The sequence below is a fragment of the Ammospiza nelsoni genome, chromosome 13 (assembly GCF_027579445.1).
Source record: "Ammospiza nelsoni isolate bAmmNel1 chromosome 13, bAmmNel1.pri, whole genome shotgun sequence".
Taxonomy (NCBI): Eukaryota; Metazoa; Chordata; class Aves; order Passeriformes; family Passerellidae; genus Ammospiza; species Ammospiza nelsoni.
Window position 1 is genome coordinate 15847194 of NC_080645.1, and position 14300 is coordinate 15861493.

A 14300-nucleotide genomic window follows, 5' to 3' on the forward strand; every position below is an offset into this window, starting at 1 on the left:
AATTCAACCAGGCAAACCGGGGATGTGCCCTGCTGCGGGATCCCAAAGCAGCCATGGCACCCGCGGTGGCACAATCCCATGGATCAAGGTCCATCACCTTCCCTGCTGCAGAGGGAAGTTGTTTGCACCCTTCCCCCTGCAGAAAGAAAAGTCTCATTCGAGCCATTGAAAATATCTGCAAGAGCAACTATTTACCCAGGGCACTTCCCGGAGCTCTCCCCCCGCCCTGCTCCCGTCTGGGCTTTCTCCAGCCCGGCTGTTCCCGGGGCGCACACAAAGGGCCGGGTGCGGGCGCTGCAGGAGAGGCTTTACCCGCTCCAACAACGCTGCCTGCGGCCCCGTGTGCCATCTCCACAATATCCGGCCCCAGGTGCCCATCTCCACATCCCCAGCCCCGTGTGCCATCTCCACAATATCCGGCCCCAGGTGCCCATCTCCACATCCCCAGCCCCGTGTGCCATCTCCACAATATCCGGCCCCAGGTGCCCATCTCCACATCCCCAGCCCCGTGTGCCATCTCCACAATATCCGGCCCCAGGTGCCCATCTCCACATCCCCAGCCCCGTGTGCCATCTCCACAATATCCGGCCCCAGGTGCCCATCTCCACATCCCCAGCCCCGTGTGCCATCTCCACAATATCCGGCCCCAGGTGCCCATCTCCACATCCCCAGCCCCGGGTGCCCGTCTCCACCATCTCCAGCCCCGGGTGCCCGTCTCCACCATCTCCAGCCCCGGGTGCTGAAGGCGCTGCGGTCGCGGCCAGGCTCCACACCCCACACTCCATCCCACCTGCTCCGGGGGAGCGCTGTGTATCCCTGCTCTGGATCTGGGCTCCCTGCCCTGCTCCTTTCCTCCCTCGCACCGTGCTCCAGGGGAGCGGGACAGGGGTCACCGGGACACTCCGTCCCGGCTGCTTTCCCATTAATTGTTATTTTTTAATCCCGTTGGCAGCCAGGCGTGCAGCCTGCCGGCCCCGCCGCTGGACGCCCGCCAGCCCGCAGCTGAAGGGCGCCGGGACGCGGCACGCCCGGCTGTGCCGTGCCCAGCCCGGCTCCCCAGCCCACGGTACCGGTACCGGTACCGGCCCGGGGGGGACGCAGCCCCCGGTGCTGCCGGCCCGGGGCTCGCTGGACAGGTGCCGGGACCGAGAGCAGCGATCTCGGGGGTCAGCGCCGGCCCCGGGATCCCGCTCTGAGCTGAGCCGGGCTGGAGGCGCTGAGAGCCGCGCCGAGCTGAACCGAACCGGGCCGAGCAGAAGCGGGCAGGAGGTGCCGTGCCGGACGGCGGTGACCGCGCGGCCATCCCGGGGGTGTCGGAGGGGTCGGTGCGGGGGGAGCGGTGCCGGTACCGCCCCGCTGAGTCACCGGCCGCGGGGGGACGGGGCGGGGCGCTCCCGGGCACCGCGCGGAGCGGCCGCGGCTGGAGGTGCGCGGGGCAGCGGGGCCGGGCCGGGCCGGGCCGAGCGGAGCGGAGCTGTGCGGGGTCGGACCCCCGCCGTACCTGCCCTGCTGCCGGAGCCGGGCGGAGCCGGGAGGTGCCGGGCGGTGCCGAGCAGAGGCGTGCTGCTGCTTATATACTTCCAGGTATAAAAGCAGCGGAGAGCGGCTGAGCCGGGACAGGGAAGGATCGCGGAGCCCGGTGCCCCTGGGGATCCCAGAGGCCGCGCTGAGGAGCGTTTGCCGGTACCGGGAGCCGAGGGGATGCTGCGGGCGCGGGCAGAGCGGCGGGGCGGGAGTGAATGGGCTGGGGGGCTCCGTGCGGACGGTGGCACCGGGCAGAGCCCCGGCTTGCTGGGCAGGGAGCAGCCCGGATGGATGGATGGAGCGGAGGGGTCTCTATGGGGGCTGAGCGGCCCCCCGCTCCGGGTGCGGGGCGCAGCGCTGGGGGTGATGCCTTGCCCGGGCTGGGAAGGGCTCGGGGACTCTGCTGGTGGCCGTGGTGCCAGTCAGTGATCTGCGGAACCAACCTCGGTCCCTGCTCCATGGGGCTCGCACTCCAGGCTGGGCTCCTGGGCCATGGGGCCGCAAAGCCCCCGGGGCTGCCCGGGACCGGCGCTGCTGCCACGGCAGAGCTGAGCTCCACCAAGCCCCGGCCGGTGTGGGGCCATTGCTCCCACTCCATGGGAACCACCAGCGCACCTCATTCCTTCCTCCCCTCCCTCCCGGCGGAGGGTGCAGCATTCCCATGGGATCGCCGGCGTGTCTCGACAGGGTGATCTCCCTTCCCTAAAATGCCTTTTGGGGGGATTCCTCCTGCAACATCCCGGTTTGTTCCTGCCGGTCCTGGCATGTCTCTGCGGGATATGGGATGTAGGGTGCTCGGGGTGGTCTCTACCCACGGCCTGTGCTGCCCCTCCAGAGAGACCAGCGAAGCTCAGTGAGAGCAGCTGGAGAATTGAAATGAAGTCTCCTGGAATAACCTCCTGGCAGCAAGTCCGAATGGCTGCTGTGGAGGGAAGGCAGCCAAAGCTCATTTCACGGTCTGAGGGCTGCAGTAACCCCCCCGCCCCCCATCCCCACCCTCAGGGAGCCAGGAGTGTTTCAGAGATGGGCAGGGGGCAAATCCTTTGAGCCCGGGACTGCAGCCACAGGGGGGTTTGCCGTGTCCCTTGCTGGGTTCACAGCTCCCACGTGAATTACCCAAGGCTTGAAAATGCTGCATTCTTGGTTGCAGTCCAGCTCTTAATCCTGCGGCCTGGGGGCTGCTATTTGCAGAGGAACAGGTTTGGAGCAACTGCGTGTTGGCTGCAGGGGGATCCCCGGGTTTGGCCGTCCCTGCACCTTGCGGTGGCACCGTGGGTGCAGGGGCAGAGCTCTGTGGCTCACAGACAGCAAGATGGGTCAGTCCCAGCGTGCCAATGTCTGCACGGGACCAGCTGGGCTCAGCCTGCTGGCGCCTGCTTTTCAGGAGCTCTGGGACTCACCAGCTCCTTTCCCATCAGCTCACCCGACAGCTGGGCCTTGGCAGCAATCTGGGAGGCCCACAATCTGTCACCTGGCTCCTTGGGTGCTGCAGGCTTTGCCCTCACTGGGCTCCAGCACCTGGCTTTCCATGCCAAATACCTGGGACCCTGATTTGGGGTGGTCCTCAGCTACTCTGCACTGCTCTGCACCTTCCTCATCTGGCACCTGCAGCACAGGCAGGCCATGAGGAGCTTGCTCATGGGAAGACCCAGGAGTGCACAGGGTGTTTTGGAGCCATTTGAAACCCAAGGGAATGGACAGGGTGTTTTGGGAGCCATTTGAAACCCAAGGGAATGGACAGGGTGTTTTGGAGCCATTTGAAACCCAAGGGAGTGCACAGGGTGTTTTGGGAGCCATTTGAAACCCAAGGGAATGGACAGGGTGTTTTGGAGCCGTTTGAAACCCAAGGGAGTGATTTGGAAGGGGGATGTGCAAGAGGGGAAATGGGGCTGCTCTCAAAGAAGACTGTGTGGTGGGAGTGTGTGGCAGGGACAACTGTCTGTAGCCCTGTGGCCAGAGATGTCCTTGCTCTGTGTTGTAGCCATGTCACGTCAGTCCCAGCCCAGTGTAGGTGTACCTGGTCCCTTGCAGAGTGTCTGTGGCTGCTGCTGAAGCCACAAGGCTTCTTGTGCCACTGAGCCAGGTGCTGTGTTGCCCTGGCACTGGAGGAAGTGCTGGGTTAGCTCACTGTGGTACTTCTGTTTGTGGTGTTTTTTAGGAAATGGAAATTTTTAAAAACGTTTTGAATGTCAAGACCCAGCTCTAAGCAAACGCTCCGTCCCAGGAGCCCCAGACACTGGCAGGCTGTGCCAGCCTCCCCTTGGTGCTCCCCACCTTTGTGGGGAGGGATGCCAGCCTTTGTGGGGAGGGATGGCTGCCAGGGGCTGGCAAAGAGCAGATCTGGCAGGGAGCTGTGCTGTTCCCGTGGGAATCGCCATCAGATCTGGTTTCATCCTGCTGGCAAGGCTCATCCTGAAGGTGCTGGGTGCTCTGTGCAGTGCCATGGCCCGGGAAAAGCTGCAGCACCCCATGGCACAGCTTGGCAGTGCCAGGCTGCTGGCACAGTGCAGCTGCCCCTCGACTCCCTGGGCATTAGCCAAGCCCGCTGGTGCTGGGAATCACATGCCAATGCCATGAATAACGTGAGGCTGGCCCTGGGCATGCACCACTGGCCAAGGACAAGGGCACTTTGTGCAGCTCTCAGACACTGACACTGGGGCATCCCTTTGCAGGGGGACCCCCATGGGGTCCTCACATCCTTGGACATCCAGGACACATTGTTATGGTCCCTATGATGAGGGACTGGTTGTGCAAAGCTGTTTTGCATCTCCAGGAGCCCGTCCTGGCTTGCCACAGTTTCCTCATCATGCTGCTGAGTGCCTGTCTGAGTAACCACTGTGGTGACGAGCTTCAGACTCACTCACACCTCGAGGAACAGAGCGTCACTTTCCCAACAGAGCTGGAAGGAAAACAGATAAAAGCTCCTGGATCTCCCGGCATCCTGTGTTTGTTTGAGTCACCAGAGCTGGGAGTAACATCTTCCCTTCTCCTTGGGAAAAACATCATGTCCAACAGCCACGTGCCACCTCCAAAAGCTTAAATGCCTGCTGCCAAGTCACCCAGAAGGCAGTAAGGTGGTAGTAAACACATTTTGTTTGTGGGGTTTTAAGTCTTTTTCCCCCTGCCCTCCATTCACCTGAGGTTTAGAGACCTCAGTATAATGCTTTGGCCTTTTCTTCTCAAGGCCAATATGTTAATGGTGATGGGAGGATAAGAACTGGTGCCCAGGCATAAGCCTCCCTCTCTGCTGATAAGGGAGCCTGCTCCAAGCTGTGCAGCCCTGGCTCAGTGTCTGCCACCTCTTTGTATGTGATCTGGTTGATTTTGAGGCCAAGCCAGGAATTTTCCCCCTCTGCCATCCGGGCATGGGAAGATGACGAGGCGGATTCAGAACTGACGAGAGCCCAGCACATCCTGCTCCCTTTGCTGTGCCTGCTGCCAGTGTGGATGGAGGGCCTGGTTTCTCACAGTGAAACCATTTTCAGGGGATTTTCTCTCGCTATTGTTCAGCTCAGGAAGCAGCAATCAGGCTCGGGCCAGCAGGAGCACACAGGGCTTGGAGGGGAAATACTGAAATACCGGCTCCCCCACCCTGCTTCCCACAGGGATTTCTGGTCCCAGCTGAGTAACAGGCTGATCCTCTCCTCCAGCCTTCCCAATTAAACCTTAAGGATGTCAGCACAGTGGGCTGGGCTGAGGCCTCATTAGGATTCCTCATTCCCCATTCAGAGGCGAGGCTTTATTGCCCAGCCAGCTCTGTGCTGCCTCAACATGGTTGAAGCTTCATTGCTTTTAAGTGCTCCAGGTGTTTTCCATCACCCACAGCGTTTTGCCGCCCCAGGTCTGTGTTTTTTGGGTATATAGGTGAGATTCCTCAGCGTGTGACAAGGCACTGGGGTGCCAGCCCCATCCAAATCCATTTACTCCTGCCAAGTCATGCCTGTGCCAAACCCTCCCAGATCACACTGGGACACCTCGTTAGTGTCACTTAGCTACAGCCACAGCAGCAGGTTAATTAACAACCCAAAGCCCCCATCTGCTGATGATAAATTGCCACAAGAAACAGGGGGAAAGGATGTGTAGTGGCTGTACACCCGTGCAGGATCTGTGCTGGCTAGAGAAACTTCCAGAAAAGCCTGTGCTGGTGGGAGAAATCTGCTAAAGAGTTATTGAGCATCTGATGACCCTGGAGCGTCTGGGAGAGCTGTGAGCCTTTGCAGGTGATGCTGGTTGGTGCAAACAAAACAGTTTTGACAGCTTGGTAGGTTTTGGGGGGATATTTGAGAGCAGTGCAGTGGGGTGCAGCAGTGGCCCAGGGTGCTGGCTTCACTTTGGGCATTGACAAGAGTGTGCTGGGCCAGCTGCTCTGACAGCCCCACCAATGCTGTCCCACCCTGGGGGCTTCTGCAGGGTACAGACCCTGGCAGGGTGTGTGCCATGGCTGAAGTGACAGCAGGGTGAGGAGGAGGAGGTGACACTGGGTGCATCCCAGCAGAGCTCTGGGGGTGCAGTTTGTGGCCTGGGGCAGGCTGAAAGTGCAACAAAAAAGGCTGAAAGTGTGAAGGCAGTGGCTGGGCGAGTGCAGGGGTGTGGAAGCACTTGAGGGTGCTCAGTGCTGGCCTGGGTGGAGGTCACAGAAGCCCTTCCTCATGCAAAGACAAAGAAAAGGGTGGTGGAGCAGAGTGGCAGATGAAGGGATGGACAAAGGGGCTGTGCAGGATGTGGCCCAGCTGGTTGTGAGCAGCAGATTTGGGCAGCCATGGATGCTGTGCTGGCAGTGCCAGGATGTGCTTGGGAGAGCCTTTTTCTGCAGGCTGCAATGATGGAGTGGTTTGCAACGTGCACAGCTCCTCAGCTAATCTGCAGGAGCTGAAAACATCCAAGAAAATAATTTCAGGGCTGGTGAATTAGGAAACCACAGTTTCCTTCTGTTCCTATCACTTCTGATAACAAGTCAGGGTGTTCACTGAGATGTGGGGCTGAGAGCGGAAGAGGGGAGGGACCCCTCCTGTGTGTGCTCTTGGGTTGGAGTGCTGGGGCACCCTCTCCATGCTGAGAGCTCAGGGGCTCCCAGCCTCTGCCACCCTTCCAGCCCACAGCCAGCTTGGATGCCCAGTGCTCCTGGCTCCTTCTGGAGGCAGAGGCAACAGGGACCTGCCTGTGACACTGGCTGTGTCCCACCTCATCCCTGCCCTCATGGCATGGGGGGTACTCAAATACTCATGTGGCCCTTTCCTTTGTACCCTTTCAGGCTCTGCTGTCTCCTTGAAGGCCAGGCCAAGGCAGAGCTGCCCAGGATGAAGGTCCTCTTCCTGCTCCTTCTCTCCCTCCTCCAAGGTACACTGTCCTGCTTTGGGATGCTGAGCTGGGTTTGGGCTGCTGGGAGTAACTGGCAGCCCCAAAACATTGGCTGGGGGGCACCATGAGATGTGTGCAACCAAGGCTTCCAGAGAAGTAAAACATCTCATAGGATGATTTGCTCTGGTGGGAATCTTGGGCAGAATGTGTCATTTCCAGGGAGAGGAGGTGGCATCCACCCATCCACCCATCCACCCATCCATCCCTCCTGGGAATGGACAGCTCTGCTGCTGTGGGTGGTGGCACATGGGAGAGGGTGTCCCTGAAGGACAGGAGGTCCTGCTGCCCAAAGGGCCCTGGCAGCCCCTGGCAGTGTGGCAGTGACACTGGGGACAGGCTGGTGTCGCTCAGCCTGCAGGAGTGACAGGGTTGGGATGCCTGGGGTGGGAGCCTGGCGTGCCACGTGTGACAGCTGCTGCAGGCTGGGCTGCTTGCAGGGCTGGCTGTCCCACAGCTGATCTGCTGTCCCTGTGTGCCTGTGTGCAGGGCTGGCAGCCTGTGGCCTCAGGGAGGAGGATTTTCGCTTCTGTGGGGACCGGAACCAGACCCAGGAGAGCTCTGCCATCTTCCAGCACGGCCCTGCCGCCATCTCCATCGAGAACACGGCCCAGGCTCTGATCATTAAAAAGCCCTTTTTGCCAAGCAGGAGAAACTCCTACTACGAGTACAGGCTGCCCCCCACCTTGGGCAGGTACCGCTTCTGCATCTTCTGGTTTGAGTCCAACAGGAGCCTGCAGCTGGTCTATGGGAAGCAGAGCATCCCCCTGGGTGGGGACACAGCCAGCAGCATCCCCTGGGGACAGGAGAGTCAGAAGACTGAAAGAACCAGAGCCAACATCTTCAATGTGTCCTATATCATAAAGGGTGGGAAGAACACCTCCCTGGATGCTAAAGATGAATACTTCTTCAATGGTAAATGCAATTTAATGTTATTTGAAGGAAATTCAAGGGTTGTTTTATCCCCAGCCTGTTCCCTTGTCGTCATCAGAGCACTGGCTGTCTCCCAGTGTGTGGTTTAGAAAGGTGATATGAAGATAGCTGAAGGGTGATTGAAGGGCATGTAGGTTTTCTTTAACAGCCCAAAGACAGGCCTGGTACCCAGCATCCCTAAAGGTGGAGATTTTCAAAATGCCGCCTCAAATCCCACAAAACTGAATTCTTTGAGTGGTTTCTCAGGGTCCAGTCTTCACCATGAGGTCCCCATGGCCTCAGTGGGAGCTGAGTTGTGGGAGGCAGCAAAGCCCTGTGGGTTGGGGTCACTATCAGCTTTCCTGGCTCAGGATCACCTTGAAGCCCTCTGCTTTCTGCTCCCGCCAGGGCTCTACCAGTCAGTCTGGGGCATCAGGAAGCCAATTGTGCCCGTGCATCTCATGGCATTTCCTTTCCCCAGCCTCTGCATTGAGCATGCCCGTGTGGGAGCAGGACGTGCAGCAGCAGCTCAGTGCCCTGGACAGCCTCATTGCCCAGCCCCTGGCAGCAGCCCCGGGGCACAGGGAGCAGCAGAGGCTCCGGCGGTGAGTCCAGCTCAGTCCATCCCTGCCAATGCATCCCCGCTGCACCCAGCTCACTGTGCCCCTTCCCCAGCAGCACACTCGGGGAGCTGGAGAGGATGCTGGCCAAGGTGGAGCTGGAAGGGCAGAACCAGACCTTTGGGGAGGCCACTGTGCACGCCACCGTGCTGAGGGTGCAGCCCAGCCGGGCTCCCCAGACCCTCACCTACGCTCCCCAGAGAGAGGTGGGTCCTGCCAAGCCTGCCCCGGTGTTCTTGGCCCATCATGCTCCCTCTACACCTCTTTCCTGATGAGTCTGTCTTTGCAGGAGAGTGGAGAGGTCCAGGGATTCACAGTGGACCTGCCAAGCAGCCTCTTCATGGTGGTGAAGGACAGGGAGGAGGTGGCGGAGCACAGGGTGCTCGTCATGGACATCAACAGGCAGACCATGTTCCAGGTAATGCCCATGTGGATGGCAGGCTGGTTGTCTCGTGGGCTGCAGGGGTGCCACCAGACCAGGGTGCTGCTGCTCACTGGGAGAAAGTGATGATGACTTCAAAGATGAGCTAAAAGCTTGATGGGTAAAGTCACAGGACCTTTTTCTTGGGCACCCTTGGCTGCTCTGCCTTCCCACCCTGCCACTGCCTCCCCTTCTCCCACAGGATGAGAACAGCAGCCACGTGCTGGGTGACAAGGTGGTCAGCATCTCCCTGGTGGACACGGTGGTGGCCAACCTCTCCGAGCCAGTGGTGCTCACCTTCTTCCACGACCAGCTCCCGGTAGGTGGGAACAGCCTCAGAGAACCTGATCCCACCAGGAATGAGGGGCAGGGAGGGCTCAGCCCCTGCCAGCCTAGGGTGGGCTCACAATCCAGCAGGTCCATGCCTATGGCCTGCCTGTGCAGGATCTGCTGTGTCTCCTGGGGCTGATCACAATCATGGCTTGTCTGTGTGCACTGGTAGTGGCACTGGTGGTGGCACTGGTGGTGGCACTGCCCTCCCTTCTCCAGGAGATGACTCATGGCAGATGTGTCACATCCAGCACTGTCACCAGGGCTGGGGCACGCTGTGTCATGGCTCTGCCAGGCGCCTGCTCAAAGCTGAACCCTTTCTTTGGAAAAGAGGATCTGGAAGGAGGCATCTGCTCCATCAGTTGGTAACAGAGTGGAGCCTGGAGCCCGTTCCCACCACAGGGGCAGTCTGGTTTATCCAAGTGGTTGTTTGTCTCCTGAGACCGTCTTGTCTCCTGCCCCGTGCTGTCCCCTATCAGTAGCGCTGGGCAGGCAGCAAACCCCCAGCTGCCTCCTGAGCAGGGCCCGTGGTTTTGTCGTTGCAGAGGAACGTGACCCCACTGTGCGTGTTCTGGCAGGAGGACGCCTCTGGTGAGTGCCCCTGCCCTCGGCAGTGAAGTCAGGCCCTTTTCCGAGGTGCCACAGCCCCACCAGCAGGGTGAAGGTTGCTCTGCACCTCCCTTCCTCACTCCGTCTCCATCAGCAATTCCCACCGGGTGATGTCAGGTTTTTCCCTCCAGATAGCTAACCTAAGAGCTTTCCCCTGTACTGAGGGGCTGTTTGAGTATGTGTGCTTGGCCTGGGACAAGCTGGGACCCCCCACTCTTGTTCTCCCTCTTTCCATGGACACCTGGCCCTTGAGATCCTTCAGACCATGGCAGACGTTGCTGCTGCTCACCAGTTTTCTCCCTTTCTCTGGCACAGGCAGTTCTGGGAGCTGGGACAGCTCTGGGTGCACCACAGTGACAGGGAGCAGCCAGACACAGTGCAGGTGCAACCACCTCACCTACTTTGCTGTGCTCATGGTGGGTAGCACCTTCCCTCAGGTCCCTCACTTCATTCCCAGGGGTGCTCTTCCTCACCATCTCTCATTCCTCCTCCTCCTCCTCAGGTTTCCTCTCCAGACATCACCTCAGTGCACAGGAATTACCTGAGTATCATAAGCTACGTTGGCTGCCTGATCTCAGCTTTGGCTTCCATTTGCACCATTTTCTTCCTCTACTTCAGGTACAGTCTGATGGTTTCACCCCACACTCCCTGTCTGTGTCCTGTCCCTGGCCATGAGCCCCTGGGTGGGCACAAGCTCTCCAGGCAGTTGGTGGCCTGGATAGAAGCATCATGAAGGAGCCTTGTTTGAACAAAGCAGAGTTCTCCTGTCCAGGGTCCACCCTCTCTGTCAGGTCTCCCTGCAGGGTGCTCAGAAACACCAGCTCTTTTCAAAGATTTTGGAAAATCTTCTTGATTTTTATGGATGCAGCAAGCAGAAGTCTGCAAAGATCTTTTCAAGGGCCTGGAGGAGAACATGAGTGTCTTCTCCAGAGTCATGTAACTGATCCTAAGTGGATGATTCAGACCTGAAATCTTAGAATCATGAAAATATAGAATGGTTTGGGTTGGAAGGGACTGAAAGATCATTCAATTCCAACCCCCTGCCCTGGGCAGGGACACCTTCCACTACACCAGATTGCTCAGAACTCCATCCAACCTGGCCTTGAACAATTCCAGGAATGGGGCAGCCACAACTTCTCTTGGCAATCTGTGCCAGGGCCTCACCACCCTCAGAATTTCTTCTGAATATCTAAACAAAACCTGCCCTCAGACTGCAGCCATTCTCCCTTGTGCTGTCACACCATGCCCTTGTTCAAAGTCCCTTTCCAGCTCTCTTTAGGCACTGGAAGGTGTTTTAAGGTGTGGAGCCTTCTCCAGGCTGCACAACCCAAGCTCAGTCAGTCTGTCTCCACAGGAAAATGCTTCATCCCTCTGAGCATCTTCAGTGCAGGGTCAGCTGCAGGGCTGGATTTGGGATGGGGGGTCTCTAATGGGGTTGGTGTCTCATTTCCTGGCACTACCAAAGGGTCTCCTTGCTCTTCTGCCTGGGCAAGGTGCCCCATGAGGGCTGTGGGGTGCTGTGGGCACCGCTGGTGCTGGCCAGGCAGAGTGGTGAGCTCTGCTCCCTTGGTTCTGCAGGACCAAACAACGGGACCAGATCACGAGCATGCACATCCACATGAACCTGCTGGCTGCCATCTTCCTCCTGGACATCACCTTCCTCCTCTCCGAGCACCTGGCTGCCAGCAGCAGCGAGGCCATCTGCACAGCTGGGGGGCTGTTCCTGCACTTCTCTCTGCTGAGCTGCCTCACCTGGATGGGCATCGAGGGCTACAACCTCTACAGGCTTGTGATCGAAGTCTTCAACGCCTACCACGACCATTTCCTGCTCAAGCTCTGCCTGGTTGGCTGGGGTGAGCATGGGGGGCACCCACTTGGGTGGCTTTTTCCCACTGGGTGTGATGCCTGGATGGGGATGGAGACCCAGCTGTGGGGAGCAGCTGTCTGTCAGGATCCTTGGTGGAGGAGGAGGCTGGAAGGCTGAGAGCAGGAGCTGGTGCTAAAGCAAGGGTGGGTCATCCTGGAGGATCACCAGCAATGGAGACCTGTGAGAGCCACCACTTGGGATCTTTAAATAGTAACAGGATCCTTTCTTTCTGAAAGAAACATCCAGGACTGGATGCAGGAAGTGCCCATGCTTCTCTGCCATGCTCTGGGCTGGCAGGAAGATCTTGTGATCTTTATGGCCTAAAGCTCCACATCCCTGGGAGGCCCCAGCTGGGGCCAGCACAGGACAGCTCCCTCCCAGGCTGGGGTTCATTCCAGGTGTCCCTGCCGTGTGTTCCATCCCTGGTTTCCCTTTGGGAGGATGTTGGCTTGTGCTCTGTGCAGAAAGGGCCAGCAAGTCCTTCCAGAAGGTCCAAAGGCCCTGCAGGGAGTAGGGCAGCCTGCTCACTCTGCTCTTCCCACCCAGGGCTCCCCATCTTCTGTGTGGTGACAATCCTCCTGGCCAGCTGGACCAACTACGGCCCCGTCTCCATTCCCATCTACGAATCCATTGATGGCAGAACCGTCAATGCAACCATGTGAGTCATGGCACATGGGTTTTCTGGCCAAACCTTCACCATGGCCTGGGGCTGTTCTGGGGTTTTGCGCCAGGGGGATCCACCACACTTCTGTGCTTCTCCCAGCCCCTCCTCGTGACCCTGTGGATGGGCACAGAGTAACCCCCTGCCCTTTCTCCTTTTCCAGCTGCTGGATCACGAGCCCCCTGGTCCACAACTCTGTGAACCTGGGTTTCTTCAGCCTGGTGTTCCTCTTTAACTCGGTCATGCTGGGGGCCATGGTGCGCGAGATCCTCCGGCAGAACAAGAAGGGTCACAAGCTCAAGCACGTCCTGGCCCTCCTTGGGCTGAGCATCCTGCTGGGCATCCCCTGGGCACTCATCTTCTTCTCCTTCACCTCTGGTGTGTTCTGCCTTGTCTCCCTCTACATCTTCACCATCATCAACTCCCTCCAAGGTGAGCCTGTGGCTCTGGGCTCCTCTGAGAGCAGCAGGATGTTCACGGGGTGTTGGTGGGGTAGTGATGGTGTGCAGGAGGAGCTCTGGCAGCCTGGGTGGCTCACTCTCACTGTGGAGGGGTCACCCACGCTTCCTTGTGACCGTGTTCACAGGGGTCTGAGGATGAGGGAAGAGACGAGGATCTGACTCCATGTTTCAGAAGGCTGATTTATTATTTTATGACATATATTAAAACTATACTAAAAGAATAGAAGAAAGGATTTCATCAGAAGGCTAGCTAAGAATAGAAAAAGAAAGAATGATAACAAGGGCTTGTGGCTCAGACAGAGAGTCTGAGCCAGCTCACTGTGATTGGCCATTAATCAGAAACAACTGCATGAGACCAATCACAGATGCACCTGTTGCATTCCACAGCAGCAGATAACCATTGTTTACATTTTGTTCCTGAGGCCTCTCAGCTTCTCAGGAGGAAAAAATCCTAAGGAAAGGATTTTCCATAAAAGATGTCTGTGACACTTCCTCTCGCCTCTGCCAGGTTTCCTCATCTTCCTCTGGTACTGGACCATGGTGCTGCAGGCGAGGAAGGGCCCTGACTCCCAGAGCAGCTCTGACAGTGCCAAGCTCCAGCCCAGCAGCAGCTGAGCCCCGTGGTGCCCGTGCTGTGCCAGAGCTGCCCATGCCAAGCATGGCCACAAGAAGGACCACACGATTTGCTTTGCTACTGCACCTGCCCTGTAGTGCCACAGGGAGCCCAGGGACCCACAGTGGGGCCCTCTGCTGGCCCCCTCCCCAATTTTCTCATCCTGGCAGGCTTGGCACCCTTGGGGCAGGAGGGAGGGATGCTTACTTGGGCAGTGGGGGCTGTAAAAAGTGGAATGGGCAGGGACAGGGTCCCCAGTGCCTTTGGATGTCCCCTCCCATGTCCTGAGGCCAGGACGGATGGGTGGGAAAGGCCCAGTTTTCAACCCTTGCTGATGGTCACCATGAGGGTCCTTCCCCAGAGAAGACAGAACGATTCTGCCCCTGCCACACTCTCAGGCAGCTGAAGTCATCTATTTTTTTTTACTTTAATGTTTAATGTGTATTTGTGGTTGATGTAGGAGCTCAGTGAGCATGCCTGCACACCACGTCTGTGGCCATTAAAGTGGCTTTTCTCTGAGTGTGGCTCTCTGGGGTCTCTGCTTGGTGTGTTGGTGGGCTCTCTGATGGGATCCATCTCTCATCTGGATTATCCCATTTCTGGGGCAGGACCCAGCACTTCACCCTGGAGGATCCTGCTGTGGATGGTGGGACTGATAATGGTGCTCCTGGCAGAGCTCTGGCTGCCTTTGGGGTTGGGGTTATGGAGGGAGGTACCACGGCTTGGGAATCTCCAGGGACTGTCACTCCCCAGCAGAAAGGGAGGATAGGGATCCAAGAAGGGAGACATCAAAGGGTGGGAATCATGCCTCAGTGGCTGTGGGGCCAGGCAGGATCTGGCTATCCTGGCTGTGCCCCTTGCAAACACAGCACCACATTTCCCATCCCACCACCCCCCTTCCAGCTGCCTGCGGATCATCCCCATTCA

General features: G+C 58.4%; 1 protein-coding gene across 3 annotated transcripts; it reads left to right on the plus strand.

Annotated features, from left to right (window-relative positions):
- Window positions 1–1179: 1179 nt before the first annotated feature.
- Window positions 1180–13892, plus strand: LOC132079231 (adhesion G-protein coupled receptor G1-like). Of its 3 annotated transcripts, none has more exons than XM_059481730.1 (15): window positions 1557–1683; window positions 4298–4590; window positions 6776–6861; window positions 7369–7794; window positions 8273–8396; window positions 8467–8617; window positions 8701–8829; window positions 9035–9151; window positions 9708–9753; window positions 10087–10187; window positions 10274–10389; window positions 11350–11624; window positions 12185–12296; window positions 12463–12731; window positions 13269–13892. In XM_059481730.1, exons 2-15 carry the CDS (start codon window positions 4565–4567, stop codon window positions 13373–13375), a joined length of 2085 nt encoding a protein of 694 aa, XP_059337713.1. In that variant the 5' UTR covers window positions 1557–1683; window positions 4298–4564; the 3' UTR covers window positions 13376–13892. The 3 variants fall into 3 exon arrangements, with proteins under 3 accessions (XP_059337715.1, XP_059337713.1, XP_059337714.1); XM_059481731.1 differs by having other exon boundaries at window positions 8470–8617; XM_059481732.1 differs by lacking the exons at window positions 1557–1683; window positions 4298–4590 and adding an exon at window positions 1180–1269.
- Window positions 13893–14300: the final 408 nt, after the last annotated feature.